This window comes from Chiloscyllium plagiosum, chromosome 13, assembly GCF_004010195.1.
Source record: "Chiloscyllium plagiosum isolate BGI_BamShark_2017 chromosome 13, ASM401019v2, whole genome shotgun sequence".
Taxonomy (NCBI): Eukaryota; Metazoa; Chordata; class Chondrichthyes; order Orectolobiformes; family Hemiscylliidae; genus Chiloscyllium; species Chiloscyllium plagiosum.
The window spans coordinates 20,242,151-20,257,788 of record NC_057722.1 but is presented as its reverse complement, the minus strand read 5'-3'; the positions used below and the strand labels follow the sequence as shown (position 1 = coordinate 20,257,788).

The 15,638-nt window shown below is 40.4% G+C and overlaps 1 protein-coding gene across 3 annotated transcripts in view; it reads left to right on the top strand.

Moving 5' to 3' along the window:
* The window catches only part of ngef (neuronal guanine nucleotide exchange factor), a 101,341-nt gene extending 85,962 nt beyond the window's left edge, over positions 1 to 15,379 (top strand). For all 3 annotated transcript variants that reach the window (XM_043701979.1, XM_043701980.1, XM_043701981.1), the window contains 3 exons: positions 1,734 to 1,813; positions 7,886 to 7,990; positions 13,959 to 15,379. In XM_043701979.1, coding sequence (XP_043557914.1) covers positions 1,734 to 1,813; positions 7,886 to 7,990; positions 13,959 to 14,158 — 385 coding nt within the window. In that variant the 3' untranslated portion in view covers positions 14,159 to 15,379. The remainder of the gene's footprint in view (positions 1 to 1,733; positions 1,814 to 7,885; positions 7,991 to 13,958) is intronic.
* Positions 15,380 to 15,638: the final 259 nt, after the last annotated feature.

Below are 15,638 nucleotides of genomic sequence, written 5' to 3'. Positions count from 1 at the left end.
CCGGAGCACCCGGAGGAAACCCACGCAGACATGGGGAGAACGTGCAAACTCCACACAGTCAGTTGCCTGAGGCGGGAATTGAACCTAGGTCTCTGGCACTGTGAGGCAGCAGTGCTAATCACTGTTACACCGTGCCGCCCATGTTGTGAAACTTGAAAGGGTTCAGAAAAGATTTACAAGGATGTTGTCAGTATTGGAGGATTTAAGCTATAGGGAGAGGTTGAATAGGCTGGGGCTGTTTTCCGTGGAGCATTGGAGGCTGAGGGCTGACCTGAATGAGGTTTATAAAATCATGAGGGGTACTGATAGGGTAAATACACAAGGTCTTTTCCCTGGGATGGGGGAGTCCAGAACTAGAGGGCATAGATTTAGAGTGAGTGGGGAAAGATATAAGACATCTAAGGGGGCAACATATTCATGCAGAGGATGGTACGTGTGTGGAATGGACTGACAGAGGATGTGGTGGAGGCTGGTACAATTGCAACATTTAAGAGGCATTTGGATGGGTATATGAATAGAAAGGGCTTGGAGGGATATGGGCCAGGTGCTGGCAGATGGGACTAGATTGAGTTGGGTTATCTGGTCAGCATGGACAGGTTGGACCGAAGGGTCTGTTTCTTTGCTCTATGACTCTAAGTCTAATAGTTTGTAATGGAATCACCAGCAGCTGATGGCAACAGTGAGGAAGAGTAGTTGGAGCAGTCGAATAGTCCCTCTCTCGGGGGAAAAGAAAAGGTAGTCTTTGATGAAAAGATAAAAATTAGTCAATACCAGGTTATAGACCAACAGGTTTATTTGTATGCACTAGGTGTAAGAGCGCTGCTCCTTCATCAGGTAACTTGTGGCCTCGTGGAATGAATGAGCAGACAATCAAATGATTCCTCAACCCTATGTAAAACCACACACATCATTCCATATAAATGCTGTAAATACATCAGTGATTAATCTTAATTTCGCTTCATATTTGTAATGACCTGATGCCACTCAAGGTGTGACATTCTGCTCAGAACTCTAAAAGTTTTCAAGTATCTGAGAATTAGGCTGGTTTTTTTTGTCATCACTGCTTCTGAAGACACAACTGGTCAACATCAGGCCTTGCCAGAGTGTCACAAAAGCAGAGTTCCTATTTGTTCTAATTCTGCTCTCAAGAAAACTAAAATGGTGTCTAGTTTTGAATGTCTCCTCGACTGTCAGCTGAAGATAAATATTGAAGACAATGATCTTAAAACTATAGAATTACTGTATTAGGTATAAAATACTATTGCATTATGTAACTCTCCAATCACACGTGACATCTTAGAGTCCTAATACTCAAAGTATCTTTAAAATACCCCCAAATTACAACTCATCAAAACAAATTGGAAATGACTGTGAATTAACTGTGTTATTTCTTCTTTGCATTTTTAGAAATGTGACTCAAACAATAAGTCACAGGGCCACCATGCTGACAATAAACCAATTTGGTTATGAGTAAACATCTTACCTCCACTAAATTTCACTTTGTAATAAAGAAGTGTTGATAATGTCACTTTAAAGTGTAATAAACCAAACGTAGAACAATACTCCATCCATGACTGAAGGAACCTTTTGGATTTCTATGCAAAACTTTTCTGTTGTTCTGATGAACTTGGAAAACTGACAGCTTGCATCCCCTCTGTGTTCTCCTCTGTGTTTTCCTGTGTTTTTCATGATTTATTTCACTGATATTAATCATCCACAAATCTTCTTTGTAGGAGTGATAAGAAACGCTGGGTCCATGCACTTGTCCCAAATCGAAGAACAAAGTATGTTTCTCCCAGCTCATTGCATTGGGGTAAGACTTTATGTCATAATTTATTCCTACCCAGATATCTAACTAAGCTTGCTTTTGTTTTTGATCAGGAGTGAGTTTTTCTCTCAATTCTTATACTAATGTTTGATGAGCAGGTGAATGGTAGCTCCTGATGTCCAGCTAGAACCAACCAAAAAGTAGAAGGAGCTTTCCTGCACCAAAATTACAGTATATCTGACCCAGAACTAAGTGCCTATCTCACCCAGGTTTTTACAAGAACTGACAATGATTTCATGATCATCATTGGATGTTTAATCTGAGTAGCCAAAGCATTACCTGGATCTCTGGATTAATAGTCTAGCAACAATACCACGATACCACATTTTGCCCCCAACCCCCTCAAACACTTCAGCTTCTAGAACTCTACCCAAACTTCTGGAAGACGGATAATGACTATTAGTAAGTTTTTCACCAGACATGATAACAAAACAAATCCTGTACCCGAAGAGGCTCCACAAATATTCCCATCCTCGATGATGGGGGAGCCCAGCACATCAGTGCAAAACCAAGAACTGAAACATTTGCAACAATGTCAGCACAAAATATCAAGTGGATAATCCACCTCAGCTACTTCTGGAGTCTCCAGCATCACTGATGCCAGTCTTCGGCCAAGCTGATTTAATTCACATGATATTAAGAAATGAGAAACAACACTGGATACTTCAAAGGCAATGGACCCTGACAACTTTCTGACAATGGTACTGAAGACTTGTTTTCCAGAGCATGCCATACCATGCACCTAGCCAAGCTGTTCTAGAATGGCTACAACACTGGCATTTAACCAGCAATGTGAAAAATTCTCCAGGTCTATCCTGGAAACAAAATGCAGGATAAAATTAATACAGCCTCATTATCGACTTTGGTCATCTGTAAAGCAATGAACAAGTTCTTCAACAGTGCTATCAAGCTTGCTTAATGATAACGGGCTCACTAACGTTCAGCATGAGTTCTGTCAGGGGCATTCACCTTCTGGGCTCATTGCAATCTTGATTCAAACATAAACAAAAAGCTCAATTCCAGAATTAAGGTGAGAGTGACTGCCTTTGACATGGAATTTGACCAGGCATGACATCAAGGTACCTAATGAAACTAGAGTCAATGGGAATTAGAAGGAAAGTGTCCACCAGTTGGACATGTACCAAAGGAAGATGGCTGTGATTGTTGGAGGTCAGTCATCTCAGCTTCAGGACATCACTACAATAATTATTCAGAGTAGTGTCATCTTCAGATGCTTCATCAATGACCTTCTTTCCATCATAAGGCCAGAAGTAGGGATGTTGGCTGATGATTGCACAATGTTCAACACTTTCCATGACTTCATATACTGAACAGTCCAGATAATATCAAGCTTTGGCCGTTAAGTAACAAGTAACATTTATCCCACAAAAGTACCAGGCAATGAACATCAACAAGAGAGAATCTGATCATTGACATTCAATGATATTCACAAAGCTAGATCCTCCACTATCAACAACCTGGGTGTTACCATTGACAAGAAACTGAACTTGACTAACCACATGAATACCGTGGCTTCAAGAGCAATCAGAAGCTATGAATTTGTAGCAAGTCCTTTATCTCTTTATTACCCAAAACCTGTCCATCATCAACAATGCACACGTTTGGAGTATGATGAAATACTCTCTGCATACTTAGATGAGTGCAACTCCAACAATACATGAGAAACTTGAAACCATCCGGGACAAAGCAGCTTGCACATCCACAAACAATCATGTCTCCACAGTCGCAGCAGTCTATTACAACTAAAAGATGCACTGTAAAAATTCCCCTCAGCTCCTTGGACACTACCTTTGGTCTTCTTCCTATCGGAAAGAAACTTGAAAGGGTTCAGAAAAGATTCACAAGGATGTTTCCAGGGTTGAAGGGTTTGAGCTATAGGGAGAGGCTGAACAGGCTGTTTTCCCTGGAGCGTTGGAGGCTGAGGGGTGACCTTATAGAGGTTTACAAAATTATGCAGGCCATGGATAGGATAAATGAACAAAGTCTTTTCCCTAGGGTGGGGGAGTCCAGAACTAGAGGGCATAGGTTTAGGGTGAGAGGGGAAAGATATAAAACAGACCTAAGGGGCAACTTTTTCATGCAGAGGGTGATATGTATATGGAATGAGTTGCCAGAGGAAGTGTGGAGGCTGGTACAATTGTGGCATTTAAAAGACGTTTGGATGGGTATATGAATAGGAAGGATTTAGAAGGATATGGGCCAAGTGCTGGCAGGTGTGACAAGATTGAGTTGGGATATCTGGTCAGCATGGACAGGTTGGACCGAAGGTTCTGTTTCCATGCTGAACATCTCTATGACTCGATGACCACTACCAACTAGAGCCACAAGGGCAATAAATACATGGTAACACCACCACTAGCCAGTTCCCCATCAAGCTAGTCATCATCCTGACTGGGAAATATATCACGCTTCCTTCAATGTTGCTGATTTAAAATGCAGGAATTCCCTACCTAAAAGCACTATGATCATACTTACCTCAAATGGACAGCAGCAGTTCAAGAAGGCAGTTAACTAACCACCACTTTCTCAAGAATAACTATAGATGAGCAACCAATGCTGGCCTAGCCAGCAAAATCCATAATCCCATGAATGAATCGAACAAAAGGTGTTCTATAGCATATACTGAACAACTCCCTGTTGGCATTAGTGATTTAAAACAATTCCAGAGATATTCACGCACTTATCAGTGCATCAGGAGACAGTACAAATTAAACAGCAACTAACCCGAAAGTATTGGGATAGTCACAGTGACAAGAGTTTAGAGGAGGCGGATTTCTCAAAATATATCCGGGGGAGCTTTTTGTCAAACTAGGGATGATGCTGAGCTGGATCTGGTTCTGGGGAAAGAAGCCAGGCAAGTGTTCGATGTGGCAATGGGGGACCATTTCAACGATAGCTACCATAACTCAGTACAGTTCAAATTTGTTCTGAACAAGGAGAAAGATGGCATGCAAAAGATGGTTTTGGACTGGGGGAAGGCAGATTTTATTAAAATAGAGCAGAATCTGGCCACAGTAAATGGGGAACAGCTCCTTGCGAGATAGTCTACACCAGTGGAGGCTCAGACAGGAGCTGGGGAGAGTGCAGGTTCAAACATGTACCCCTTAGAGGGAAATGTAGGAGCAATAAGTCCAGAGAACCTTGGATGTGTCAGAAAATTCTGGACTGGATGAGGAGGGAGAGTAGTGCTTTTAGCAAGTCCAAAGGGAGCAATTCAGTTGTGGCCCGAGAGGAATACAGGAAGTGCAGGAGGGAACTTAAGAAGGCAATTAGAAAAGCCAAAAGGAGACATGAGAAAGGACTTGCAAACAGGATTAATGAGAATTCTAAGTTATTTTATAAATACCTTAAAGGGAAGAGGTTAATCGGGGAAAGTGTAGAGCCTCTTAGGAACTATGGGAACAGCATGTCTATGAAACTGCAGGATATTGGAAGAGTGTTAAATGAATATTTCCTTTCGGCATTCACGCTGGTGAAGAAGTAAACAGATTACGGAATTCAGGGAAAGGGGCTGTGAGAAACTTGCATGGTTTGACATAGGAGATGGAGAGGTATTGGAGGCTCTGTCAAGCTTAATAACAGACAAATCCCGGATGAATTGCATCCCTGCCTGCTGTGGGAGGCCAGGCAGGAAATCGCAGGGAGTCTGACACAAATTTGCAGTTCCTCTGTGGCCACGGGGGCAGTGTCACAGGACTGGAGGACGGCTAATGTGGTTGTACTTTTTAGGAAGGATAATAGAGGTGAACTAGGAAATTACAGACTAGTCAGTTTCATGTTGGTGGTCGGGAAACTATTGCAGAAAATTCTGAAGGAGTGAATTAATACCCACTTGGAAAGGCATGGGTTAATTAGGGATAGTCAGCATGGCTTTGTCAGAGGGTGATCATCCTAACAAATTTGTTAGATTTTTTTTTAAATGCGATCAAGTGTGTGTATAAGGGAAGTGCAATTTATATGGATTTTCGCAAAGCTTTTGACAGGGCACAATTGGGAGATTGATTGAAAAGTTTAGAGCGCATGGAATTGAGGGAAACTTGGTGGGATTGATCAGAAACTGCCTTAATAATAGGACACAAAGGGTACTTGTGGAAGTCTGTTTGAGTAACTGGAGGCCAGTGTTTAGTGGTGTACCGCAAGGATCTTTATGGGGACCCTTGTTGTTTGTTACATACATAAATGACCTGGATGAAAACGTGAGGGGAATGTTAAGCAAATTTGCAGACAACACCAAGATTGGTGGAGTTATTAACAGCAAAGAAGATAGTTGTAGGTCAAAGGTAGATACAGATGGGTTGAAGATGATATTTAACCCTGATAAGTGCGAGGTCATGCACTTTGGAAGAAGAAACAAGATTAGGGTGTGTTTGATGAATGACAGGATACTGGGTAGCTTAAAGGAACAGAAAGAAATTGGGTAATCATTCGCATATCCCTGAAGTTGGCAGAGCATGGGAATAAGATATTTAAGAATTGACACTTGCTTTCATCCGTCGTGGCATAGAGTACAAGAGCAAGAAGGTAATGTTCGAATTGTACAGAACACTGGTCAGGCCACAGCTGGAGCACTGTGCAGTTTTGGTCACCTCACTCTGGAAAGGATGTGATACTGCTAGAGGGGGTTCACCAGGATATTGCCTGCGATGGAGAAATTAAGCTATAAGGAGCTATAAGGCAACTGGCTGTGTGGAGTTTGCACATTCTCCCCGTGTCTGCGTGGGTTTTCTCCGGGTGCTCCGGTTTCCCCCCACAGTCCAAAGATGAGCAGGTCAGGTGAATTGGCCATGGTAAATTGCCCATAGGTTAGATGCGTTAGTCAGAGAGAAATGGGTCTGGGTGGGTTACTCTTCAAAGTGTCGGTGTGGGCTTGCTGGGCCGAAGGGCCTGTTTCCACAGAGTAGGGAATCTAAACAAAAGGAGAGACTAGATAGGCTTGTATGAGGAGTGTGAGGGGGACATGATTGAGGTGCATAAGATTATGAAGAGGATGAATAGAGAGCAGCTGTTCCACTTGGTGGAGGGGTCAATCACAAGAGGGCATAGTTTGGTAAAGGGCAGGAGATTCAGAGGAGTTTTGGGGAAAAAAAACTTTTTCACTTGGGGAGGTAGTGTGAATCTAGAAAGCACTACCTGGGAAGATAATGGAGGCTGGAAAACTTACAACCTTTAAAAAAAAATTTGGATGAGCACTTCAAATATCATAACATTCAAGGATATAGGAAAGTGCAGGAAATTGGGATTAGCACACCTTTAGTGGTAGTTACTGTCAGTGCAGACTTGATGGGCCGAAGGGCCTTTTCAGCACTGTATGAATCTGTAAATCAACTGAATGATCCTTTAGATGGTGTTGCTGAACCTTAGGAAGTTGGACTAGCTCACAGCTTTGAAATACCATGGAATCAACTTTTGCCAACAAAATGAAATGAAATGAAACTTGTGACAAACCTTAATGTGGTTCCTCCGGTCAAACACCACTACTACTGCCACTATGATATGAGGTGAGTATTCCCCATCTGTTGTAAGTTCTTTAACATATACCATGAAGACTGCATTCTTGTTCAGGCAGATATCTTACAGTTTATGAACAACAGTAAATATTTATATTATTATGGGTTTGGAGGAATATGGGTCGGGTGCTGGCAGATGGGACTAGATTGGGTTGGAATATCTGGTTGGCATGGACAGGTTGGACCAAATGGTCTGTGTCCGTGCTGTACATCTCTATGACTCTATGACTCTGCTTTGCACAGAGTCGTACTAATGTTACATGCATGATACATAACTGTAACATTACACATAGCGACTGACTACATACAAGATTGTACTGTGACAGCTGAAGATGAGACAAGGGCATTTATACTAGAACATCACGTTATGATATGATCTAACTATCTTAAAAGTATACTGCCTTTTGGGGATCGATGCAATGATGTGAAAAAACTTTAGTTGTCCAACAGCAGACCATTATGTTCAGTTGTAGATAAACCATTGCCATCGTTTGTTATAATCTTACTGGTGTTCTGTGATCTCTACTAGATTGTCCCCAAGTACAGTGTATTCAGAGGTATATTGCACAGGAACCTGATGAGCTTTCCTTAGAAGCTGCTGACATCCTCAATGTTGTGGATTGCTCACAAGATGGTAAACATCACTTTTTGTTGCAAAGTAAATTTGTAAATTTATAAATTTAAATAAGCAACTCATCTTAACCTTGTTTTACACAATCATTGCAAGTTTTATTCCTGCAGTGACAGATTCTCTTTGCTTTTAATGCTGCAGATCACTGGGGGATCAAAAGAAAAAAAATGAAATTAGGTATTATAGCACTTTAGTTGGATGTTCAGTGGCAAGTATCAACAAAATGCGCAGATTGTCTGGAAGGAAATGACATCTGGTCGCACTTCCTTTTCATTGCGCCTCCAGAATATTCTTGTAACGACATTGCACAATGAAAATTGAACTGAGAGGAACAGTCCCCGCCAGGGGCTCGGTTGGTAGTTCTCTTGCCTCTGGATCAGAAGGTTGTGGGCTCAATGCAAAAACAAAGGCAGACACTTCAATAGAGGACTGTTGCAGATTCTGCCTTTTGAGATGAGCTGACAAACTGAGGTCCCATCTGACCTCTCAGGTGGATGTGTAATCTCATGTGGTGCAATTTCAAGGAAGAGCAAGGGTTAATATTTGATGTGAGATCCAAAATGCCCATGGAGCTGTCAGTTTTTGCTCATGACGAGGATGAATTGCACAGCTTTTCTAACAGGTGGTGTGCAGAATTTCAGCAGCATGTCAGAGTGCACAAAAGAAGTCAAGAAAGATCATTTCCATCTTCAGGCCTTAGTGGAAACTTCATTCAACATGTGAGATTATTGTCAGAGCTTACTCAGAGCAGCTGTAGCTGACCATAAAGTCTGTTTTTTTTGATAGTGGGATGGGGGGGTTTGATGGTGGTTAGCATAGCTGTTTCATGGTGGCACACAGTTTGCATAGCAGGAGGCCTTACAGGACCTTGTATATTTTGGAAGCAAGGAGGTGGGGTGGTAGCTGTGTGGCTCACCAAATGATTTCACGATCTCAACAATGGCCACTGTCTTTCATTGGCATCTGATGTTTGGAATGGTGCCAAGCTATGAATGTTGGTAACAGATTTAATGGTCTGACTTGATCAACATCAGGGTGCTGTCCATTTCCTTTTGCGTGGAGAGGTTTACCTCATGTGCAACATCGGATTCTTTGACTCACCATTTGTGTTTGTCAGGTCTTTTTGCATGCTGCCCAGGTGTCATCATCCGGGTCAAAAAGTGTGGTGCTGGAAAGCATTTTGGTAGGTGTGAAGGCTCCATGGTTGTGAGCAGGAGCACCCAGCTTAACAATGTATAACAAAGAATTTCGACAAGTATCACATTTGGATAAAACCCCAGCCCTCTGCCTTCTCCGCCTGTGACTGGTTGTTTACCAGGAAAGCAAAGACATTGTTTGTGCTGGTAACCAGTTATCGGTCAGCCGTTTTTTGTTTCACTTGTCTGGCCTGCCAGTTGGGCGAAATTTCTGATGCTTTTCCCAACAGCTTAAAAAGAGATCAGGGATGGGGTAGAGAGCGAGAGAGATAACAGGGACAAATGGCAAGGGAATACTCAATTTTACTGTCACAGGCAGTACACTGCATATCCTGGGAATAGGAGCTCCGATATCATATATTTTTCACTGTCTCCTTGGTAAAGCAGAATTCCTACATGCTTCGTGCTAGTGGCAAAGACAAGAACATGAACATTTGGCTGTGAGCAGGCAACAATTTTATTTAATTAGGACCTTTAATGTAGGAATGTGACCCATGTTGCATCCCTGAGGGCATTGAAAAGCAAAATATAACATTGAGCAGCATTGTGATATTTGGACAGATGATCAATAGATTGGTCAGATGGGTTTTAAACAAGGAGAACAGGATAGACAGAGAAGTTTTGAGCAGGAATTCAAGAGCTTACAACTAAGGCAACTGAAGTACAGCTACTAATAGTGGAGTGTTTAGATCTGGGGATATTCAAAGAGCCACAATTAGATGGGTGTGGATAACACAGAAGCTTGTTAGGTTGTAGGAGATTGCACAGGTAGTGAAGGATAATTGAGGTAATTTGGAAGGAAGGAAGAGAATTTTCAAATCCAGATGTTACTTGACAGAGAGCTAGGGTAGAGCTGAAAATGTGTTGCTGGAAAAGCGCAGCAGGTCAGGCAGCATCCAGGGAACAGGAGAATCGACGTTTCGGGCATAAGCCCTCCTTCAGGAGCTAGGGTACGTCAGCAAAATGAGTGCAGTGGGAGAACAAGATTTTGTGTCAGTTAGGACATGAACAGCAGATTTTGAAGTGACTTCAAGTTAATTGAGACTGGCTCAAAGATTGGATGGAAGGCAAGTGGTGATGATGACAGAGTCTGTAGAGGCATATAGACAGGTTAAGGGATTGGGCAGAAACTTGACAGATGGAATATAGTGCGGGAAAATATGACATTATGCATTCTGACAGGAGGAATAGAGAAGGTAAACATTATCTAAGTGGAGAAATATATAGAACAGAGGGATCTGGGAGTCCCCAAGCATTAATCACAAAAAGCTACATCCAAGTTCAGTGGGTAATCAGAAAGGCAAATGCAATATTGGCCTTTATTTCAAGGGGATTGTAGAACAAAACTAGGGAAGTTTTGTTAAAAGCATACAAGAATCTAGCCAGACCAAAGCTGGAATACTATGAACTGATTTGGGCCCCTTATCTAAGGAAAGATGTACTGGACACAATTCAGAGAAGATTCAAGGGGCTGATACCATGTGTGGAGGGTCTGTCTTATCTGGCAATGCTGAGTGGATTGCACTTCAACTGATTGGAATTTAGAAGAATGAGGGATGACCTTATTGAAACATAATACGATTCTTAGCAGGACTGAAAGGACTCAGATGCTGTAAATCAGGATCACAAACCAGAAGTTGCTGGAAAAGGTCAGCAGGTCTGGCAGCATCTGTGAAGAAAAGTCACAGTTAATGTTTCAGAGCCAGTGACCCTTTGATGTCAGGTGTTGCATTCCGAATGCAATCTGATTGGTGAAACTATTCAGCATTAAGCAAAACACACTTTATTTTTCACATTACTGTCAAAATACAGACAAAATTAAAGAAAATAACTGGCTTGACTGTAACTCTATCGAAATGCTTAACAAAATAATAGATATATTAATTACTACTTATTAACTGTTCCAATATAGTAACATCCCATAAACATAGTCTTGGCAAAGGCATATTCAATAAAACAGATTGTCTCACATGCATTCTAACAGCAGGAAGAGAACCTCAGCTTTTAGCTATAACAGAGCAAGGAATAAGAAATTTGACATCCAGCTTCAAGATCCCAGCAAATGCAGAAAGCTAAAGCTAAAGATCCTGGTTCTGTTTGAGCTTGACCCCACCTATTCAGGCTGCTTCTATTGTTCCAACTTTAAAAAAACCCTCAAGGCCTCACAATCTGTTTACTTTATTGTCACCTCTGTCTCAATCTTACTTCAGAAAAGAAGGGAGAAAACATACCTCTTAAAGCCATCGTATTGTCACAAATCCCAAACAGCACAGTGGCTCAGTGGTTAGTACTGCTGCCTCACAACACCAGGGGCCTGAGTTCAATTCCAGCCTAAGGTGCCTGTCTGTGTGGAGTTTGCACATTCTCCCTGTTTCTGCATGGGTTTCCTCCCACATTCCAATTGGTGAATTGGCCATGCTAGGTTAGGTGCATTAGTCAGGGGTAAATGTGGGGAATGGGTCTGGGTGGGTTACTCTTCTGAGGATCAGTGTGGTCTTTATGGGCCAAATGGGCTGTTTCCAAACTGTGGAGATTCTATAATAGCAATAAAAAAAACCATATAATCAAAAATCTCACCTATATACCCCTGTCACAAACAACAAGGTTACATTGGATGACGAAGATCCTTTCTTCCAGCTATTATAAGGCTTCAAATGATGGCATGTGGAGTATGCCAGATTCTAACCAGAAGTGCAGCACCTAACATTTTGGATAAGGATAAACAGCAGTGTTCTCCTGAATGACCATATAAGGATCTTAAGGCCTGCTTTGGGTTTCCACTCAGTGCCCAAAGAATCTGAGATTAGTTAACTTTTTCACATTTCTCAACAGGGAAAAGTGACATGGCAACTAAATAAATTAGGTTAGAAATTTCTGAAAATAGGAAACAATCAAATGACATTTAACTTACATGGAATTTAGTAATATAGTTTATGAAGTCTCTACTTGAAATCGGGTCAGATTGGATTGGATATGCTAGCTGAGATCTCCTGCCATTGCATTGTGTTATGATGTGGTATCAAAGATCTGAGAGTAATTTCTTAACGAACTGCCATCGATAATAACCCAGACCTATTCTGCCCTCACAATCTGTCAGTGAGGGGCTCTTTACCTTCAGCAGTGTATTAGTACTTAATAAAGTGAAATCTATGTTAGCTCCTGTAAGAGGAGAACAAGATTGGCTAACATATACTGAAAGATTCAACAGACATTTGTTTGCAGCTTCTGCTGTCTATGTATATTGCAATCAGAGGACAGCATGCTTCCCTGCACACGTCATGCAGCAAGAGGACTCAGCAAGATCGAACTGAGACCTTGCTAGCTGTGAGACATAACTCGACAGTCCAGATACATTCTAAGATTCATCCTTTTGTAATAAAAGATTTTTAAACAGCATGTCAATTGTTTATTTGGAAAAGTCAGTGCTTTGAAAATTCAGTCAGTGTTGGATAAAAATCATTAGAGAGGAACTTCCAATTTGCTTACTCTTGCTTCTCCCAATAATTAAAGAGATTCTTGTTCCTGCAAATCAAAGTGGGAAGTGTTGCACGTGAGGCATTTGCACATATGGTATTCCCACTGATGGTATGGTATTATTGTTAGAGACGAATCAATGACAATGAAGAGGAGAGAACTGTGCACAAGAGCAAGTGTGATACTTGGGGAAAGAAAAGGAGTGACATTAGCTGCAACCATTTATGGTGTAGGAAGAATGAGAATGCTGCTGCACAAAGGAAGATGCCACCTTGAACTGGTTTGGGGTTGGGAAGTATAACAGTATGAATTGAGGGTGAACAGTGTAGCAGTGTAGAAAGTAATGGTAGTGTGAAGTAAGGGAGAAAAGGGTCCCAGTTTTAAACATAGGATGCATCAAGAGTACCATGTTGAGTTAATTTGGAAGCAGACAAATTTCAAGTTAAGGTGAGGGGAGTGACAAGAAGAAAGCCAATCTGAATTACGGTAGGAATGATAGTTAGAAAAAGGGCACGGGTCATCTTGAAATGATGAGCACTTGATAAGGTGCAATCTCTCCATGTATCAGTGATTGAAGAGATTGGATATCTGTATTCCTGATGAAGGGCTTTTGCCTGAAATGTCGATTTTACAGCTCCTCAGATGCTGCCTGAACTGCTGTGCTTTTCCAGCACCACTCTAATCTAGACTCTGGTTTCCAGCATCTGCAGTCATTGTTTTTACCGAGATTGTATATCTACTCCATGCTAATTCATGTTCAAATAGTTCATATATAACAATGCTTTGGACCCAAGGTCTTTCTTAGTATTTGTAAATTGGAATTATTTTCATGCATTATATGTTATATTCAATGACTGTGCTGTTAGGAAACCAAATGTTACAGTAAATGATGTCCTGAAATGTTGGTACCATATATAAATGCATTTGCCTGATATTTTTCATTTGCTTTTTAATAGAAGATTTTCTTTTGGATTTGTGTAATTTAAATTTTATTCAAACATCATGTAAAAACAAAAGGAATACATTCTTCATCTGTCTATACTTTATGGTCTCTAAGTAATTGATCAAATATCAAAAGTGAGTAGAAATTAATTCTTTATCTGCCTCTCTGCTCTATAAGTCATCCAACAGATATCAAAAGTGGAAAGAGTCCACTGTCCAGGAATAACATTTCTGATTTGAAAAAAAATTACATTCATTAATACATAATTTAAAAGTAAATAAAATATTTTTGAAGGGTGTATAATACAGTAGAGGGTGATTACATGAGAGAGTCATGTTTGGTAACTGTTATCTTTCAGGCTGGATATTAGGAGATCGTTTGCATGATGGAGAGAAAGGTTGGTTTCCCACCCCAGTAGTTGAGGAGATCAAAAATCCACAACTCCGAGCCCAAAACAGAAAAGAATGTTACCGAATCTATAAGGCAGAGGAAAGCCATGGAAGTAAGAACAAGGAAGGAAGAAAATTTACCAACAGGAATGTGATCCATCAGCGGTGATAGAATTTTGACCTGCTTGGAGTTTTGACAGGTTTTGAAACTCCCATCGTTCTGCATGGCAGTGTTAACTGTGAAATTTTACCAGAAAATTGTGAAATATCAACTTTTTATTTAATTCACAGAACACTACATTTTTAAAAGTTACTTCATTTGCACAATAAACGCATGACTGAATTGAATGGTTTTTAACTGCAGAATGCACTAAATACACTGGAGGGAGATCATTCTGACTTTTTTTTAACTGACAACAGTTCATTCCCAATAAAGTATATTGGCAGCTAGGTTGATAATATACTTGAATTGGACAAGTTTTGCTATACTTGAATAATGTTTGAATTGAAAGGGTTCAGAGGATGGATTATAATATGAAGTATGAAAAGCTCCAAACAGAAACTCTACCTTGAAGAATCCAGGAAGAATTACACTCCATATTGTGATTAAATGCTGTAAATCTCCATGTAAATGGTGTGGGGCTCCTGTGAAGATAAATAGATCTCCTCACCAGCACAACAACTTTCTTGTAAAAGCCCGCAACAATTGATCAATTATTTTTTATAATATACTTAACCAAAAGGGTCTTGAGAAAAAAGTTCATATAAAAACATTGAAATATGTAGAATTCAGACAGCAATACTTAAAATTCCTAATCTTGACCCAGGGATTACTAGAGGTATTTTATCTCCTAAACAACAAATCAAGACATTTCGCTATTCACAACAAAGCATTTCTTGATGACCAAGACACATCAAAGACACCTACCACATCAAAAATTAAATCTGAAACAAAATTTATAAAATTTCAGAGTAAACAGCTTTTTTTAAAGATGAAAAATGAAGGGAACTTGATGGTAAAAGATCTATTTTTATTAACTTTTAATTTGAAGTTAATAGCTTATTTTGTCAAAATGACCCATCTCAATTGATGAAATTTGGAAGTTTTTGTATAAAGCTACTCAAACGAAATAAACCATTAAAAGGCAAAAGTATTTTCTTTAGCCCATGCTACAGTTTCTTTTCCCTCATTAGCAATTCCATTCCCCCTCCTTGAACACTGTCAGGTTGAACCACATTGACTGCAATTGTGAACATGGCTGATATCTCCTCCATGATCAAAACTATTTAATTCCACCCCTGTAACTTGGCCTGTCTCAACTTTGCCTCAATCAGCATCTTGCTGAACCCCCCGTCCAAGTCTTCAATACTAGACTCAACTTCTATAAAATAAAAACCTCAAAGTTAAATGTTTAAAAATATGCCCAAAAGTCTGCTGCCCTATCTTAACCCAAGTCCTGTTTGCCAATTACTTCTAATGTACATACATTTAAACTCCTTATTCTGATCCTTAAACTTTCTGACAGTTAATGTGCTTTCCCTTTTCAAGGTAATTATTTGACAGGATTGATGTTGCTTATACTTAACCCATAGAGTCAGTGAAACATGCATTAAGAAAAGGAGTTGTTACATCAATTTGTCAGTAAGTT